General features: G+C 36.3%; 1 protein-coding gene across 1 annotated transcript in view; it reads left to right on the top strand.

Annotated features, from left to right (window-relative positions):
- The window catches only part of VPS13A (vacuolar protein sorting 13 homolog A), a 242,787-nt gene that overhangs the window by 214,966 nt on the left and 7,386 nt on the right, over positions 1-20,435 (top strand). Inside the window, exons 69-71 of the mRNA XM_032290653.1 lie at positions 10,138-10,223; positions 12,658-12,781; positions 14,634-14,708. Of these exons, the coding sequence (XP_032146544.1) occupies positions 10,138-10,223; positions 12,658-12,781; positions 14,634-14,708 (285 nt within the window). The remainder of the gene's footprint in view (positions 1-10,137; positions 10,224-12,657; positions 12,782-14,633; positions 14,709-20,435) is intronic.

Genomic DNA, 20,435 nt, shown 5'->3' with positions numbered 1-20,435 from the left:
CCCCAGCTACTTGGGAGGCTGAGGCAGGAGAATCAGTTGAACCCGGGAGGTGGAGGTTGCAGTGAGCCGAGATTGTGCCACTGCACTCCAGCCTGGTGACAGAGTGAGACTCCATCTCAAAAATAAAATATATATAAATAAATAAATAAAAATTATTTTGAGATACAGCCCAACCCTGTAGCTAAGGGCCTGGGTTCTGGAGCCAAGTAAACCTGAGTTCAATTCTAGCCTTTTTATTTTACTAGATTTATTATTTTTTATTATGCTTATTTGACCTCAGTTTCCAGGTTGCAAAATAGAGATAATTTTAGTACCTATCTTGGTGGTGTTGCTAGAATTAGAACAAATAAGGTGATGTATGTACAGCCATACCTCAGAAATATTGCAGGTTCAGTTCCAGACCACCACAATATAGTGAATATGGCAACAACGCAAGTCACATGAATATAATTGTTCTTTGGTGCATATAAAAATTATGTTTGTAGTGTAGGTATGCAATAATATTATGTCTTTAAAGACAATATATATACCTTAATTTAAAAATACATAATTGCTAAAAAAATTAAAAAATCCTGACGATCATCTGAACATTCATTGAGTCCCTCTTTTTGCATGCCTGATGTTGATGGTTGTTGACTGATCGGGATAGTACAATTGCTGAAGTTTGGGGTAGCTTTGGTGATATCTTAAGATGAAGTTTGCCACATTGATTGACTCTTCCTTTCGTGAAAGATTTCTCTGTACTATGTGATGCTATTTGGTAACATTTTACCCACAATAGAACTTCTTTCAAAATTGGAGTCTGTCCTCTCAAACCCTTCCGCTGCTTTATCAGTTATTTTTATGGAATAATATAAATTCTTTGTTATAATTTAAACAATCATAGAATCTTCCCCAAGAATAGATTTCATCTCAAGAAACCATTTTCTTTGCTCATCCATGAAAAGCAATTTCTCATTTGTTCAAATTTTATAAGATTGTAACAATTCAGTTACAACTTCATGTTCCTTCTAATCCCCTTACTATTTGCACCATATCTGCAATTACTTCCTCCACTGAAGTCTTGAACCCTCAAAGTCATCCATGAGGATTGGAATCAACATTTTTCAAACTCCTATTGATATTTTGATTACCTCTTGTGAATCATAGACTTTTTAATGGCACCTAAAATAGTGAATCATTTTTATAAGTGTTCAATTTACTTTGACCAGATCCATCAGAAGAAGCTCTCCCCATGGCAGCTATAGCCTTACAAAATGTATTTCTTAAATAATAAGGCTTGAAAGTTGAAATTACTGTTTGATCCATGGGTGTCGTAGAATGGATGGTTGTATTAGCAGGCATGAAAATGACATTAATCTTGTACATCTCCATCAGACCTCTTGAATGACTAGGTGCATAGTCAATGAGCAGTAATACTTTCCTGAGTGGTAGGTCTCAACAGTGGGCTTAAAATATTTAGTAAATCATGCTGTAAAGAAATGTGCTGTCATCTGGGCTTTGTTGTTCCATTTATACAGCATAGGCAGAGTAGCTTTAGTGTAATTCTTAAGGACCCTAGGATTTTTTCATTTTTTCTTTTTCTTTTTTTTTTTTTTTTTTGAGACAGAGTCTCACTCTGTTACCCAGTTGGAGTGCAATGGCGCAATGTTGGCATCTTGGCTCCCTGCAACCTCTGCCCCCTGGGTCCAAGCGATTCTCCTGCCTCAGCCTCCTAAGTATCTGGAATTACAGGTGCCTACCACCACACCCAGCTAATTTCTGTATTTTTAGTATGGATGGGGTTTCACCATGTTGGCCAGGCTGGTCATGAACTCTTGACCTCAGATGATCCACCCATCTTGGCTTCCCAAAGTGCTGGGGGATTACAGGCGTGAGCCACCACACCTGGCCTTTTTTTGTTTGTTTTAATTTAGAGTCTTGCTTTGTCGCCCAGGCTGGAGTGCAGTGACATGGTCTTGGATTACTGCAGCATCAAACTCCCAGGCTTAATCAATACTCCCACCTCAGCCTCTTGAGTAGCTGAGACTACAGGCATGTGCTACCACATCCGGCTTTTTTTTTTTTTTGTAGAGACAGGATTTCAACATGTTGCCCAAAGCTAGTTTTGAACTCTTGTGCTCAAGTGATCTACCCGCCTTGGCCTCCCAAAGTGCTGGAATTACACATGTGAGCCACTGCACCTGGCCGGGGCCCTAAGATTTTTGGAATGGAGCATTAGCTTCAACTTAAAATCACCAGCTGCAGCAGGCATGGTGGCCCCAGCCTGTTGACCCAGCTATTTGGGAGGCTGAGGCAAGAGGATCTCTTGAGCCCAGAAGTTCGAGTCCATATTGGGTAACATAGCAAGACCATGTCTTTAAAGAAAATAAATAAAGTCACCAGCTGCACTGGCCCCTAACAAGAGAATCTGACTGTCCTTTGAAGCTTTAAAGCCGGGCATTAACTTCTCTCTAGCTATGAAAGTCCTGAATAGCATCTTCCATTAGAATTCTGTCTCATCTATATTGAAAATCAGTTGTTTCATGTAGCCACTGTCATCAGTGATCTTAGCTAGATCTTCTGGGTAACTTGCTGCAGCTTCTCCATCAGCACTTTCTGCTTCACCTTGTGCTTTTATGTTATGGAGATGAATTTCTTTCCTTAAACCTCATGAACTAACCTGCTGGCTTCAACTTTTCTTCTGCAGCTTCCCCACCTCTCTCAGCCTTCATATAAGTGAAGAGAGTTAGGGCCTTGCTCTGGATTAGGCTTTGGCTTGAAGAAATGTGGCTGATTTGATCTTCTATCCAGACCACTAAATCCTTCTCCATATCAGCAATCAGGCTCTTTTGCTTTCTTATAATTTGTGTGTTCACTGGAGTAGCACTTGTATTTTACTTTCCTTCAAGAACTTTCCCTATGCATTCACACTTAGCTTTTTGGTATAAGAGGCCTAGCTTTCAGCCTACCTCAGCTTTTGACATAACCTTTCTCACTAAGCTTGGTTGTTTCTAGCTTTTGATGTAAAGTGATGGACCTATAACTCTTCTTTTCCCTTCAACACTTAGAAGTCATTGTAAGGCTGTTAATTGGACCAATTTCAATATTGTTGTTTCTCAGGTAATAGGGAGGCTCAAGGAGAGGGAGAGGGTTTGGGAAACGTCCAGTCAGTGGGCAGTCAGAACACACACATTTATAGATTAAGCTCACTCTCTGTGGGTGTAGTTTATGGCACCTCAAAAGGGACTATAAAATAGTGGTATCAAAGATCACTGATCACAGATCACCATACAGATAAAATAATGGTAAAAGTTTGAAATACTGTAAGAAATTACCAAAATGTGACATAGAGACACGAAATGAGCACATGCTGTTGACAAATGGTGCTTATAAACTTGCTTGATGCAGAGTTGCCATAAACCTTCAATTTATAAAAAACGGTATCTGGGAAATACAATAAGGTGGAGTATAATAAAATTAGTTACGCAGTAATTATTAGCTTGGTGCCTAATAGTAGCTCGTCATATTTTTATTCCAGATGAATACCAGTTTATACAAGTTCTTAGTCGTCATTATATACATTATTTCATTTTTCTCCTCTTTGCCAAGATAAAAGAATCTGTTCTATTTAATTATTCTATTAACCTTGAAAGGAAAAAAAGAACCTCAGTGATTTGAACTGCTCTGAAATATACAGTATTCCAAAAGAAACGTTACTGCTGCTTTCAGGGATATATAGTATCATGAACCCATAAATGTTGATCCAGTAGAGGTTCTGCTGAACTGCTTTAGTGAGACTTTTGTTGCTGTGGACCTACATTACCCTTGATTCACCCACTCTGGCCCTTCTAGAATATATTAAGTAGGTTAATTGATGGTCTGCTGTTGTCAGTACACAAAACTATTTCATGAGCATACTGTAGTTCTTTTCCTTCTTTAGGCTTTCGGTTGTATCAGTTGATGACAACAATTCATATCTCTTAAGATATAGTAGTTTCTTTCATTTGATTTTATGTCAGAGGTTATGCTCAACTTTCCTGCCCTGTCTAAGCTGTCAATATAGCCTATACCTATGGTTTTACTGATCCGTCAAGGTAGCCTATTAGCATGGGAGAAGATGGAGATATGAGGAATAAAATAAGTGCTGGTTGGTCTTCAGATTTGATGATATAATCAGTAAGATTAAGATTTTACTTTTTTAAAATCAACTTACCTCACAAGGTAAGCTACATGTCACTTCTTTACTCTTGTTTACAATTAGTCTCATTCAAGAACATGAAATCATTAAGTTTTGAGGCAATTAATTTCTACTGTATTTAATTATGAAGCTTGCTTGAATACCTTCTTTTTCCTGGCCATTGCACTCAAGTCTGAGGTTTGAAGTGAATTAGTAAAATATTCTTTATCCTTAAACATTCATCATATAACTCTAAGGAGGTTATACTTATTGACTAAGTTTTCTCTAAAGATGAGATTGTTTTGAACAATTTATTTCTTAAATAGTTTTAAAATGGCAGTATTTACCGTTTTACAATTAACTTCCTGAATTTTGTTGGTTTTAGAAATGAGCTTAAATTTTGAGTAGAATCTATTCATAAATCCTTCTTCTTTCCCAGTCATCTCCTGAACACTCAGTCAGTCTATAAAACCATTTATTTGTGATCTAGTATGTTTTCTTGCTTGGTAATATTCACTTTTATCTTTCATCTAGACGCATTTCATTTTTGTTTGATTGTTTTTGAGACACGAGTCTTGCTCTGTTGCCCAGACTGGAGTGCAACAGCACAATCTCAGCTCACTGCATCCTCAGCCTCCCAGGTTCAAGTGATTCTCCCTGCCTCAGCCTCCCAAATAGCTAGGATTACAGGTGCCTGCCACCACACCTAGCTAATTTTTTGTATTTTTAGTAGAGATGAGGTTTTGCCATGTTGGCCAGGCTGGTCTCGAACTCCTGACCTCAGGCAATCCGCCCCCCTCAGCCTCCCAAAGTGCTGGGATTACAGGCGTGAGCCACCATGCCCAGCCAAATTTCATGTTTTTAATCCCCCATTTTTGCTATATATTTTTTAAAAATCTCATTCATACCTTTATGCAGCACTTGTTTTCCAAATGAGTCAGATACTGATTAGATTTTGTTTTTTTGTTTGCCAAACAACATGTTCTTGTCCTTTAACCAATTTTTTTAAATATGTTTCCCATTATTGATTACCACATTCTTTGGTTAGGCCTTAAAGGCTTTTATTTTAGTGATTTGTTCCTATTTTTAATCTTTTCCATTTTGCATTATTTTTCAGAAGTATTTTTATTACGGAATTCTGCTTCGTAACATTTGGATGACTTGAGAGTGTTAGAAATGTCTCTGTTACCATGGCTCTATCCTTCTGGTTCCACTTTCTTTGTGTTCCCAAATGTATCATTAATTTGATTTGAATTTATTTATGTCTAGTGAAGTATGATTTATGTACTCATCTTTTCTAAATGCAAAAGGACCTGTTTACCAATAACCACACATTTTAATTATGTATAGATTCTGACAATTGTATATAATGAATGCAGCTACCATTGTGTTTCTATGTTTATTTCTTTTAGTGATTCTTAAACTATAATAGGTAATTTACATATATACTTTGAATAAGGCAAAAAAATGTTTTTCCTTTAACATTAAAGTACATAAATGAGGTTACATGTCTGAAGTCCTGGCATTGTTAATTCCTTTATATTTCAGCCAAATCTTGTTCTTTATGTAAGGGCCCTACATGATGATTCCTAAACCCTGATTTTGCTAATTCTTCGGTTGTATTAAAGGCTATCACAAATTATTTTGGTAGAACCATTTATACCTGGCATCTGTTTGGGTTGGAGGAGGGTAGGATTTTGACACTAAGTTATTTGAACACTGTTGACCTGGAAAAAATTAGCAGCCTGCCTCGGCAACTATCAGTGTCAAGGGATATCAAAGACATTTCTTGAGGTACCATGGGGAAAGTATGACTGATACCACAACGAGGAAACATCATGATCTGTTTGGTGTAGTGAAGTGCACTGGAATTAGAAGTGAAGAATCCAGTTTTCTGAGCCCAGTTTTGCAACTAACCCCAAGCAAGTCACTTAGCTGTTCTTTTACCTAATTACACAAGGTTGTGAAAATTTAGATTTATAAGATTCATTAGACACTTACTGATCATCAGTTTCTTCATGTGTAAAAGGAAGAGCTTGGTTTGGATGAACAATGGGAGTTTTTCAGCTCTAAAATTCTGGGTTTTTTTCCTAAAAGAAATGATGTTTTGAGAAGTCTAAAGCTTCATATGTAGTACATTTATAAAGTCTGGCAGGAATTTGTGACTAAAACATGACATTTGTAGACTTTTTTGCAGTGTGATGGAAGATGATAGTGGCTAATAAGCTATTATATGTTCTCTCCCATACTTCTGTGGATTCAGTTTGAAGGTTTTGGATTCTGTTTATGACGTTATTCCATATTTCCATGTTTGTAATGGAGACTGACCAGCAAGATTTTGCTGTGCAATGAGTTATCTTTGATGTTTATTCAAATACAGTCACCCTAATAACAAAGGATACAGTTGCTTATGTTTCAAAGCAGACTGCTGTGACCATAAAGCTCATTCGTCTTTCAAGTGTTACATTTAAGGTTTTGGATGGAAAGCATTATATGAATTACTTTGGATATTTTAGCTTTTATTTATACAAATGCTGTTGTGACTGTTGATATTGGTTTAACTGCTTGGATTCAAGTTGGGTCTGAAAAGCAGAAAATGATGACAGGTAGCCTTAATGACGATGCCCAAACTTAGTATAATGTAGAAATAAAAGCTAAGTACTTGGAATAAACCACAGATTTTACATTATTTGAAGGTTGTGATATATTAATGGTTCACGTAGGTTCTTGAATTCTGTTAGCAATGATATTCTTGAGGAGGCCAACATTTGTATTCTTGATTTTTAAACTTGGCCACATGGAATTAAAGAAAATGAACCTTTTTAAGCCAGTTTCTTTTCAGATATCAAAAAACTCAAACAGAATAAAAGAGTGTAAAAATTAAAATAAAAGGTAACTTCTACTTCCACCGTTATGCTTCAAAACCCCAGAGATCAGTGCTAATAGATTGATGTATAACTTCCAGAAATTTCTTATGTACATACAAGTATATGTACATGTATGTGTTTCCTCTTTTCTTTCTATATCCTCTGTTTTGTAATTTCTTTTTGTTTACTATATCTTGTACATTTCTCTATATCAGTATGCACAGATCTTCACTTTTCTTTTTAATGACTTCATAGTGTTCCATTGTATGGCTGTACATGAATTTATTTAACCAATACCCTCTTAATATTTAGATTGTATACTCAATACAGTATTGCTATGAAGATTCTTATATGTATATTTTGGCACACTTTTGCATAAGATAAATTTTAGCAGTGGAATTGCTGACTCAAAGGGTATGTTTAATTGATTTGCATTTTCCTGATTTTGAGTTATAGTGAATAGTTTCTCATGTTTATCAGTTGGATATTGTGTTTTTTTCAACTACCTGTTCATATTCGTCACACATTTTTCTACTACTTTACTCATTTTTTTTCTATTGGTTTCTTCAAATTGCTAGAATTATCTATATTTTGAAATTATATCTTTGTATTGGCAAATATGTTCACAATTTGTCCTTTGATTTTTGTGCTATTTTGCTTTACTACTGTTTATTTGCTTATCGTTTTGCCATTCAGTAGTGGTTAAGTTCTGTGTATTTAACAGTTTTTTTAATGTTGTGTTTTATGGACTTTGTTATATTTTGGCCTTTCCTGCTTTGATTATTAAATGTTACTTTTTCTAGTGCTTTTATAGTCAATTTGTACACTTAAATTACTGATCCATCTAGAATTTATTGGGTATAAGGAGTGAAGGATTCAGCTTTAGCCAGTGAGTTACCTAAAATACCATTTATTTGGTAATGCATGTATTTACCTACTAACTCGAAGTGCTGTCTTGATTTAATGAATTTCCATAATGGGATAGGATTTTGTAATTTCCTATATACATAGTGGCCAGTTTCTGTAATCTGTATTCTTCCTTTGATATGTCTGCATATACTTTACCAGCCTCAAACTGTTTCACTACTGCAACTTTATAAATTGTATTAATTTCTGCTAGAGTAGTTTTTATCATTCTTCTTACTGGATATTACTACATATTTTTCTTTTTAGTATAATTTTGACAAATCATTCTTACCTTTTACCCCATGCTTCAAAAACCACCATCTTGAGATCACATGAAGTGTGTGTGTGCACACACGTGTGCGCAGGCACGTGCATGCATGTGTGTGTAAAAATTGGGAGTGAATAACATCTTATCATAAATTTTTATATCCAAGAATAAGACATGGATTTCCATTTTCAAAATTTCTTTTACTCCCCTGAATAGAGTGATACGGCTTTTATCACCTGTGTTCTGCCCATTATTTATTAAACTTACATGCAAATATTTATTTTTTATTTTGTAAACAGGATTTCTCTCTCTTCCATTTCCAAATTGATTACTGGGTTTTGTGGGCTTGGATTTTCCAGATGTACTGTCATCTGCAAATAATTTCTACTCATGATGCTTATTCCTCTTAATTTATATTTCTTAAAACATAGTTCATTTCATCTAAGTTTTCAAAATTATTTCCATAATTTATAAATTATCTAATACGGTGATCCTGTTGTATCCACAGTTGCTTTCTGCAGTTTCAGTTACCCATGGCCAACCATGGTTTGAAAATATTAAATGGAAAATTACAGAAATAAACCTTCACATAACTTTTATTACAGTATAATTGTTCTATTTTATTATTGGTTGTTGTTAATCTCTTACTGTGCCTAATTTATAAATTAACCTTTATCATAGGTCATAGAATATATATATAGGGTTCAGTGCTATCTGTGGTTTCAGGCACCCACTGGAGGTCTAGGAATATATCCCCCTGCAGATAAGGGGGAACTACTGTAATTCATATTGATTTTTTCTGAATCTGTAGTTAGGTCCCTTTTTCATTTCTAATACAAAGTATTTACATCTATTTGCCCTACCTGCTTCATTAAATAGTATTTTCTTCTTCAGTATTGTATAATTGTTGAAGTTAGAAACTTCTTCCATGCAGTTAATCTGTATGATTCATCCTATTTTAGTTATTTTTTTAATTCTGTCTCAGATAAAAATGAAAGCTATCAACTTTCTATACCAAGATTATCATGAAGTCACTTCGTAGCTTTCTTCTAAGCTAAATAATTTTTGGTTTTTGGTACAGCTTCATGGAACACAATTTTCTAAAACTTTTATATCCTTTCTTGAAATTTCTTTATGATTTCTCACATTTTGGCTAAATTCATAGCATGCCTCTTCTTGAAGGCTCTTAGTCATAATTACATTGCTTGCCTTGCCTGTAAAAATAGTAGGCTAGCCTGCTATATACTTTAGTTGAAGTAACTCCATCCTCAGAGCAAATATTACTGAAAATATAATTTAAAATAACTATTTTCTTCATCTGGTTATATTTACATTTTTTGAAGCAAATGGTTGTTAGCAGACAATGCATGGATAGACAGTGTTTCAACAGTCTTGAAAATAAAGATTGTTGCAAAGGCTAAGTAAACCTTGAGGTCCCTGTTTGTCCAGAAACTCTCTGCTCCTTATTTTTTTAATGAGTTGTGAGATTGACAAAGAAAAGCATGTTTGTAAGATGTATACAGAATTTCTAGGACAAGGCAGAAACTAATTAGTAATTTATGTGATGCATATGTTTAGATATGTGTTAGTATTTACTTGTGGTTTTGTATAAATATTAAATACTAATATATTTTCCAGTATTCACTGTAATAAATACCTCATTAGATTGAACTTAAACTTTGTGAGATAACATTAGCTTCTAAAAGTCTAGCATTAAAGATTGGCATTGCTGCAACTGAGTAATCTTAAATAAAGTAGTACAAGTAGATGCTTTTAAAAAGGAAACAGCAATGATTTTGCAAATAGTTAAATCAGTTTTCTGTATATTAATGGTTTGCCCCCATTGAGAAATGGTTTTTAGAGGATTATAAGGCATTGTTTGCATTACAATAGGAATATTATCAATTTTCTCATTGTCTCTCACTTTTTTCTTTTAGGTCATGGAAAATGGAAGATTTGCAAAATACAAATATTTTACCCATGTCATGATCAATAAAACAGATATGCTGATGATAACCAGACGGTAACTTGCTTTCTTTCTCTTATGTAATACGATAAGGGGTTAACTGACAGCCACTCATGAGGTAAAGATTTGTTACTCACCTTTTGTTCTATATAGTCACACCGATTCTTGGCTCCTCTTGCTCCACAAGCCTAACTCCCTAAACATTACATAAATTTCATGCATAGCTTTGTACATGCATACAGATAAACACAGTCATGCACAGACATAAATATTTTAGTTTTTGTCTCAACCAATTCAAATGGATGGAGAAATTCCATAAAGCTGTCCTCTTAAAAGTAAACTTTCTCCTCTCTGAAGAAGTACACAATTTTAGGTTATCCTAGAAGTCAGCAGTCCTCTGGTGGTATCTGTTTGTTAGAATACATATAGATTCACATAAGTGGATATACAAGTAGAAGCAGATACAATTTTAGTTGGATACTACAGCGACTTCTTCAGACAGACAGTGGTGGGGTATGTGCAAAAATACACAGTGGCATAGCCTAAGAGTGGCAAGTGTGCAGGAGTCGTCGCTGAACTAGGGAAGGAATGAGCAAGTGCATTAGTAAGATGGCAGTCTCTGGGTGGTGGGGAGAAGTTATAGCTAACCAGAAAGGAGTTGTTAATCTATGGTTTTGTTCAATATTGAAAGGTAAAGTTACCTAAGCATTGTGTTGGTTCAAGGTGACTACTAAGCACTCACTTTTAATGTTTTAATCTCAGTTTCTGAAATATAGCCCCATTTTAATTTTTTGATTTAAAAAGTAACACCAAGTGGAAAACTTTCACAAGACTTCATTCCATCCCAGATACTAGTCACTCTGTTCCCTTCCAAGAGGTAGCCCATTTTTTTACTTGGTTCCTTTATATCCTCTTGAAGTATTCTGTGTCTCTACAGGTAGACAGACACATATTTTAATGCAGATAAAAGTCTCTTATACATACCATGATGTACTTTTAATTTTTTTACTTGAGATCTATATTTTGAACATTATTACATGTCAATCTAAGGAGATCTTAATTTATAAATTCCTGCCTAATATTCATTTAGAATTATGTACTAATTTACATGTAACTTGTTTCTAGACTTTTGTAATTACAGACATTGCTTCAGCATCATTTTTGCTCACAAAAATTTTCCATCATGTTTTAGTAACTCACTTTCCCGTTAACTAAAGGAAAGGTAACTAAGCAGCATTAAACAAGATCAGTTGCAAAGTTTGGTTCCACATCTTGCAACATTTTAAATGTTATTTTTTAGCAATAGACTTCCTTTAGATGAGGCCCCAGTCCCTAGACAGAGTAAGGGAAGTGAATTAGTTATAGTTAAATAAAGCATGGTGGTTATACATGGGATTCCCTTTCCAAGTTTCAGGTTTGAGGATAAAGGATTTGGATCAGGACTGGGAGTACCTGCTACATTGGCCAGTCTGTCTGTGACTTTTCACATGGCTGGAGATGTCCTGGAGCACCACTAGGTTTGCTCCATCAGCTCCTGTAATCCAGGATTGGTAAAAGAGGGGAACAGGGACAGAAGATGGAAGTGAGAGATAAAAATCCTGGCTAGCTTTCTCCTTTTCCATCCTAGCCAGGAGCCACATGTTTCTTTAACTCAATCTACTAGACAGCTCTGGTTGCACCTACAATTGATGTTTCAATCAGAAAGAAAAATTGAGAAGAAAGACATTTGAAGGAAGGATTAAACAGACTTCTTATAGACAGAAGGCATTTTCATTTCCTTTTTTCTTCAAAATGGGAAAACAATTTATTTAAAAATTAGAATGATGCTTTTTGAAGTCTTTCTCTAAAATTGGCAGGAATGGGACTTGATTTTACCTATGAAAATCCCATGGCCCTCAGCATGATGATTCTGTTCAACATGGTTAGAAAAGCTTCTTTTTGATGTAGTTGGGAAATAGGTTACATGGAGCCTTAGTAATGAAAGTATTCTAACATGTTAATTACATGAAAGTTCCTGCAAATATTGGCTGATAATTGGTTCTGTAAATGTACCCTGTTTCTTATGAATTGCCTTATGTATTTGATTTTATAAGTGCTTCAGTTTTTCTAATATAAATATGTTGTGCTATAAATTTCCCATTGAGCATTATGTTAGCTGCATCCCACAAATTCTGTATTACATTTTCATTCTCATTCTGTTCAAAATACTTTCTAATTTCCTTTGAGATTCTTTGACCCCTGGATTATTTGGAAGTGCTACTTTTAAGCATTTGGAAATATTATTGTTATCCTTTTGTTTTGGTTTCTAGTTTAGTTCTGAGAATACACTTTATGGTTTCAGTTCTTTTAAATTCATTAAGGCTTTTATGACGCAGAATATAGTCTCTGTTGGTGAATATTGCATTTGCACTTTCAGTCATCTGCATCCTGTTGTTATCGTATATAAGTGCCTCAATTTTAAAGCGATTTCTTTTTGTTTTTGTTTCTGCAGTGGTGTATTGTTTGTAACAAAGGGAACATTTGGACAACTCACATGTGAGTGGCAGTATAGTTTTGATGAATTTACCAAAGAACCATTCATTGTTCACGGGAGAAGACTGCGCATTGAAGCAAAGGTATGTTGAATAGATTTATTTTTTGAAAACTTGGAACTGAAAATAATGTTTTGAAATAGTCCTCTTTATTTGTGTAATGTTCTACCTCTTTTATAGATGTCAATTGTCTTGGCATGGTTTTCCTTTATACCTGCTATCTTAGCCAGGCTTAAAGAAAAGAAAACTAGGCCAAGAAAAACTGTGCTTTCTGCGCTATTGCATTCACAGTAACATTCCTGGGCCCTCAATGTATATTCAGTGACTGAACCCCACCTTCCCACATATGAAATAATGGTTAGTGGCTATTAGCCTGTACACCAGTCCATAGGGCTTTCCTGGCTTTTTAAATATATTTTTCCCTTTCTAACATTAATACTTTATTATCTCTTTGATTTCTTCTCCTTCCACCTTTTCATGAGACCTCATATCTACAATTCTGCAATCCATCATTCTTTTTTTTTTTTTTTTTTTTGAGACAGAGTCTCACCCTGTCACCCAGGCTGGAGTGCAGCGACGCTCTCAGATCACTGCAACCTCCACCCCCCAGGTTCAAGCAATTCTCCTGCCTCAGCCTCTTGAGTCACTAGGACAGGCATGTGCCACCATGTCTGGCTAATTTTTGTATTTTTAGTATAGACAGTGTTTCACCAGATTGGCCAGTCTGGTCTCAAATTCCTGGGCACAAGCAGCCTGCCTTCCTTGGCCTCCCAGAGTGCTGTGATTATAGACATGAGCCACTGGGCCCAGCCTCATCCTTTTTTTTTTTTTTTTTTTTCTTTTTTTAATTAGAAGAATCTAATTTCTTCTAGAGTCTGCATGTATAGTTGAATTACTTTTAGAACATGTTAGACTAGTAAAACCTTCACTTTGCCGCTCTATGACCTTACCCATACGTACAGAGAAACATCATCCTTGTCAATAGTTTCACTTCTATTTGTCCCTGAAATGCTTAATATCTGCTCTTATTCCTACTCCCCACTACCAATACTAAACATAATACCAAAGGTGCTTAAACAGAGGAAAATCGAGGACGCAACCTGATCTCTTTGATTCTAAAGTATATTCTTACTATATGACTGGTTTAAAATGTCAGAAGTACACACATGCATGCACACTTGCATGCACACATGCACATACTCCAACACGTTATGTGTTTATATATATATGCATACACACGTGTGTGTATATTATTTTTAACCTGGATTCAATCATGATTCTATAGCCAGATAACAACTGTGTAGGAAATTATTTGAAGAGGAAAAACAGTGGCACTACCCTGACTTAACCTCCTTCCCATCCTTTATGCCAACCCTTTATGACTTTAGCAATCGAAATATCACCTTAAGCTTTTTAATTTAGCTTTAGTGATAATGAACATGTATTAATAGTATATAGTCTTTTGGTTTTTTTGAGACAGAGTTTTGCTCTTGTTGCCCAGGCTGGAGTACAGTGGTACAATCTCAGCTCACCGCAACCTCCACCTCCTGGGTTCAAGCGACTCTCCTGCCTCAGCCTCCCAAGTAACTGGGATTACAGGCATGCGCCACCACACCTGGCTAATCTTGTATTTTTAATAGAGATGGGATTTCTCCATGTTGGTTAGGCTGGTTTCAAACTCCTGACCTCAGGAAATCTACCCGCTTTGGCCTCCCAAAGTGCTGGAATTACAGGCGTGAGCCACTATGCCTGGCCAAAATGTAGTCTTTTTTTCTATTGGTTTTGATTCTTCTTGGTTCCTCATTGTCTTTTTTAAGATGCATGATTTATATAAGATGGACACTTTAAGCATACAGTAATAAAGCTTTGTGGCATGGCTTTATGGGTTTTTACAACCAGATTTTCTTTTTAATGAATTTACTTATTCTGTTTATAGGAACGAGTGAAGTCTGTATTTCATGCCAGAGAGTTTGGAAAAATAATTAACTTCAAGACCCCAGAGGATGCCAGGGTAAATATGATAAATCTTTTATTTAAATAGATAGGAGCTGCTCACTTTAAAACCATGTAACTAGACTCTCTTTTAAGGCAGATAAGATTTGTTTGGGAGGTTTTTGTTTCATTTTGTTTTGCTTTTGTGTTTTGGCAGGTTTTAGTATATGTAACTAGATAATAATTTCCCAACACTTTTTTTTACTGGATTCAATTCAGTATACGTACTTGCTTTTTAAACCAGATTGCTCCATCTTATTTTAAATGCTAACTATAACATTTTTAAAATAAAAAGTCAATAAACAAAAATTGGTTTAGTGTTAATCCATCAGCTCCAGCAGGAAAGTATAGCCCCACATTTTTGATAGCTACCATGATTTTTTTTAAAGTTGCCATAGCATGACACAGCCCAAAGGGAGCCAACCCCAGCAAAAAATCTGAGTTTGAATACTGTTTCTGTCCTTCTTGACTGTGGAATCTTGGGGAGGCTCAGCTAAGCTCAGTTTCCTCAAAATGGGAATGATGTGAACTGAAAAGCCTGGTGTATACTTTAGGGATTATGGCAATGACAAGGATGTGCACTGTCAAGAAAATGAAAGCTATCAATTGACCTCATTGATCACAACTGAAGTGCTATTCAGAATGTTGAGTTGTATTCACTATATCATGAAACTTAGAATAAGAGGGCATTTCTCCTATAATTGATTCCTGGGCCTCAGGCGTAAACTCAGACAGATACCTGGCCTCCTATGCTAACACAATGCTCTATGTTGATCCTGGCTGTGGATGACTTTTTTTTATTGTGCTTTGGGCTCGGGTACATGTACACATCCTGCATCCTGCAGGATTGTTGCATAAGTACATACATGCCATGGTGGTTTGCTATGTCCATCCCCCTCAACCCTGTCACCTATATCAGGCATTTCTCCCAGTGTTATCCTCCCCTCCCCTCCACTCCACTCCCCGCCACCTAGCACAGTGAGTGTTGTCCCCTTCCCTGTGCCTAAGTGTTCTTATTGTTTATCACCTGCCTATGAGTGAAAACATGCAGTGTTTGATTTTCTGTTCTTGTGTCAGTTTGCTGAGAATGATGGTTTCTAGAGTCATCCATGTCTCTACAAAGGACATGAATTCATCGTTTTTTATGGCTGCATAGTATTCCATGGTGTATATGTGCCACATTTTCTTTGTCCAGTCTATCATGGATGAGCATTTGGGTTGGTTCCAGGTCTTTGCTATTGTAAACAGTGCCGTGATGAACATGCACGTGCATGTCTTTATAACAGAACAATTTATAATCCTTTGGGTATATACCCAGTAATGGGACTGCTGGGTCAAATGGAATTTCTATTTCTAAATCCTTGAGGAATCGCCACACTGTCTTCCATAATGGTTGAACTAATTTACACTCCCACCAAAAATGTAAAAGTGTTCCTTTTCTCCACATCCTCTCCAGCATCTGATGTCTCCAGGTTTTTTAATCACCACCATTCTAACTGGCGTGAGATGGTATCTCAATGTGGTTTTGATTTGGATTTCTCTAATGACCAGTGATGATGAGCATTTTTCACATTTGTTGGCGGCCTAAATGTCTTCTTTTGAAAAGTGTCTGTTCATATCCTTTGCCCACTTTTGAATGGGTATTTTTTTCTTGTAAATCTGCTTTACTTCTTTGTAGATTCTGGATATTAGCCCTTTGTCAGATGGGTAGAGATTGCAAAAATTTTTTCCCATTCTGTTGGTTGCCAGTTCACTCTAATGATTGTTTCTTTTGCTTTGCAGAAACTCTTGAGTTTAATTAGATCCCATTTGTCTATTTTGGCTTTTGTTTCCATTGCTTCTGGTGTTTTAGTCATGAAGTCCTTGCCTGTGCCTATGTCCTGAATGGTGTTGCCTAGGTTTTCCTCTAGGGTTTTTATGGTGTTAGGTCTTATGTTTAAATCTTTAATCCATCTGGAGTTAATTTTTGTATAAGGTGTAAGGAAGGGGTCCAGTTTCAGCTTCATGAATATGGCTAGACAGTTATCCCAACACCATTTATTAAACAGGGAATCCTTTCCCCATTGCTTTTGTCCGGTTTGTCAAAGATCAGATGGTTGTAGATGTGTGGCATTGCCTCCAAGGCCTCTGTTCTGTTCCATTGGTCCATATCTCTGTTTTGGTATCAGTACCATGCTGTTTTGATTAGCCTTGTAGTATAGTTTGAAGTCAGATAGCATGATCCCTCCGGCTTTGTTCTTTTTGCTTAGGATTGTCTTGGCTATGCTGGCTCTCTTTTGGTTCCATATGAAGTTTAAAGTGTTTTTTTCCAGTTCTATGAAGAAGGTCAATGGTAGCTTGATGGGGATAGCATTGAATCTATAAATTACTTTGGGCAGTATGGCCATTTTCACGATATTGATTATTCCTAACCATGAGCATGCAATGTTTTTCCATCTCTTTGTGTCCTCTCCTATTTCCTTGAGCAGTGGTTTGTAGTTCTCCTTGAAGAGATCTTTTACATCCTTTGTTAGCTGTATTCCTAGATATTTTATTCTCTTTGTAGCAGTTGTAAATGGGAGTTTGCTTATGATTTGGCTCTCTGTTTGTCTGTTGTTGGTGTATAGAAATCCTTTTGATTTCTGCACATTGATTTTGTATCCTGAGACTTTGCCAAAGTTGCTTATCAGCCTAAGGAGGTTTTGGGCTGAGACAATGGGGTCTTCTAAATATACGATCATGTCGTCTGCAAATAGGGGCAATTTGACTTCTTCTTTTCCTTAACTGAATGCCCTTTATTTCTTTTTCTTGCCTAATTGCTCTGGCTAGAACTTCCAATAGTATATTGAATAGGAGGGGTGAGAGAGGGCATCCTTGTCTAGTGCCAGTTTTTAAAGGGAATGCTTCTAGTTATTGCCTGTTTAGTATGATATTGGCTGTGGGTTTATTGTAAATAGTTTTTATTATTTTGAGATACATTTCATTGATACCTAATTTGTTGAGAGTTTTTAGCATAAAGGACTGTTGAATTTTGTCAAAGGCCTTCTCTGCATCTATTGAGATAATCGTGGTTTTTATCTTTGGTTCTGTTTATATGGTGGATTACGTTTATAGATTTGCATATGTTGAACCAGCCATGCATTCTCAGGATGAAGCCTACTTGATCATGGTCGATAAGCTTTTTGATGTGCTGTTGGATTTGGTTTGCCAGTATTTTATTGAAGATTTTTACATCAGTGTTCATCATGGATATTGGCCTGTAGTTTTCTTTTTTAGTTCTGTCTCTGCCACGTTTTGGTATCAGGATGATATTGGTCTCATAGAAAGAGTTAGGGAGGATTCTCTCTTTTTGTATTGTTTGGAATAGTTTCAACAGGAATGGTACCAGCTCCTCTTTGTATGTCTGGTAGAATTCAGCTGTGAACCCTTCTGGACCTGGGCTTTTTTTGGTGGCCATTAATTGCTGCATTGACTTCAGACCTTGTTATTGGTCTATTTAGGGTTTCAGCATCTTCTTGGCTTAGTCTTGGGAGTGTGCAAGTGCCTAGGAATTTATCCATTTCTTCCAGATTTACTGGTTTATGTGCATAGAGCTGTTTGTAGTAATCTCTGATGGTAGTTTCTATTTCCGAGGAGTCAGTGGTGATCTCCCCTTTATTATTTTTTATTGCATCTATTAGATTCTTTTCTTTTTTATTCACCTAGCTAGCAGTCTATTTTTTGATCTTTTCAAAAAACCAGCTCCTGGATTTATTGATTTTTTGAAGGATTTTTTTGTGTCTGTCTCCTTCAGTTCTGCTCTGATCTTAGTTATTTCTTGTCTTCTGCTAGCTTTTGAGGTTTTTGACCTTGCTCCTCTAGCTCTTTCAATTTTCATGATAGGGTGTTGATTTTAGATCTTTCATTGTTTCTCATGTGGGCATTTATTGCTATAAATTTCCCTCTAGACACTGCTCTAAATGTGTCCCATAGAACCTGGTACATTGTGTCTTCATTCTCGTTGGTTTTGAAGAACATTTTTATTTCCGCCCTCATTTCATTGTTTATCCATTCATCATTCAGGAGCAAGTTGTTCAGTTTCCATGTGATGGTGCGATTTTGAGTGTTTCTTTTAATCCTGAGTTCTAATTTAATGGTACTGTGGTCTGAAAGGCTGTTTATGACTTCCATTCTTTTGCATTTGCTGAGGAGTGATTTACTTCCAATTACATGGTCAGTTTTAGAGTAAGTGCGATGTGGTGCTGAGAAGAATGTGTATTCTGTGGATTTGAGGTGAGTTTTCTGTAAATGTCTATTAGGTCCGCTTGGTCCATATCTGTGTTCAAGTCCTAGATATCCTTGTTGACTTTCTGTCTCGTTGATCTGTCCAAGATTGTCAGTGGAGTGTTAAAGTCTTCCATTATTATTGTGCAGGAGTCTAAGTCTCTTTGTAGGTTAAGAACTCATTTTATGTATCTGGGTTCTCCTGCATTGGGTGCATATATATTTAGGATAGTTAGCTCTTGTTCCATTGATCCTTTTACCATTATGTAATGCCCTTTTTTGTCTCTTTTGATCTTTGTTGTTTAAAGTCCATTTTATCAGAGACCAGGATTGCTACCCCTGCTTTTTTTTGCTCTCCATTGGTCTGTGTCAGTCTTTGCATGTGAGATGGGTCTCCTGAATACAGCACACCAATGGGTCATGGCTTTTTATCCGGTTTTCCAGTCTGTGTCTTTTGATTGGGACATTTAGCCCATTTACATTCAATGTTAATATTGTTATGTTTGAGTTTGATCCTGCCATTTTGTTGCAGGCTGGTTGTTTTGCCCATTAGTTGGATGCAGTTTCTTCATTGTGTTGTTGTTCTTTACCATTTTGTATGTTTCTGCAGTGGCTGGCACTGGTTGTTCCTTTCCATGTTTAGTACTTCCTTCAGGAGCTCTTGTAAGGCAGGTCTTATAGTGATGAAATCTCTCAGCAATTACTGATCCCTAAAGGATTTTATGTCTCCTTTACTTATGAAGCTTAGTTTGGCTGGATAGAAAATTCTGGGTTGATCAGTTCTTTTCTTTAAGGATGTTGAATATCGGCCCCTACTCCCTTCTAGCTTGTAGGGTTTCTGCCAAGAGATCTGCTATGAGTCTGATGGTCTTTCCTTTGTGGGTGACTTGACCTTTCTCTCTTGCTGCCCTTAGGATTTTTTCCTTTGTTTCTTCCCTGGTGAATCTGATGATTATGTGCCTTGAGGTTGCTCTTCTTGAGGAGTATCTTTGTGGTGTTCTCTGTATTTCCTGGATTTGAATGTTAGGTTGGAGAAGTTCTCTTGGATAGTATCCTGAAGAGTGTTTTCCAGCTTGGATTCATTCTCCTCGTCACATTCAGGTATGCCAATCAAGTGTAGATTAGGTATTTTCACATAATTCCATATTTCTTGGAGGCTTTGTTTCTTTTTACTCTTTTTTCTCTAATCTTGCCTTCTCATTTTCATTGATTTGATCTTCTCTCTCTGATATCCTTTCTTCTGCTTGATCAGTTCGGTTGTTGAAACTTGTGTATGCCTCATGAAGTTCTCATGCTGTGTTTTTCAGTTCCATCAAGTCATTTATTTTCTTCTCCAAGCTGGTTATTCTACTTAGCATTTTGTCTAACCTTTTTTCAAGGTTCTTAGTTTCTTTGCATTGGGTTAGAACATGGTCTTTTAACTCAGAGAAGTTTGTTATTACCGACCTTCTGAAACCTGCTTCTGTCAGTTCATCAAACTCATTTTCTGTCTTGTTTTGTTCCC

Source organism: Sapajus apella, unplaced genomic scaffold (assembly GCF_009761245.1).
Source record: "Sapajus apella isolate SASKATOON/1434 unplaced genomic scaffold, GSC_monkey_1.0 scaffold24, whole genome shotgun sequence".
NCBI classification, from domain to species: domain Eukaryota; kingdom Metazoa; phylum Chordata; class Mammalia; order Primates; family Cebidae; genus Sapajus; species Sapajus apella.
This window is presented reverse-complemented; position numbering and strand designations above follow the sequence as displayed.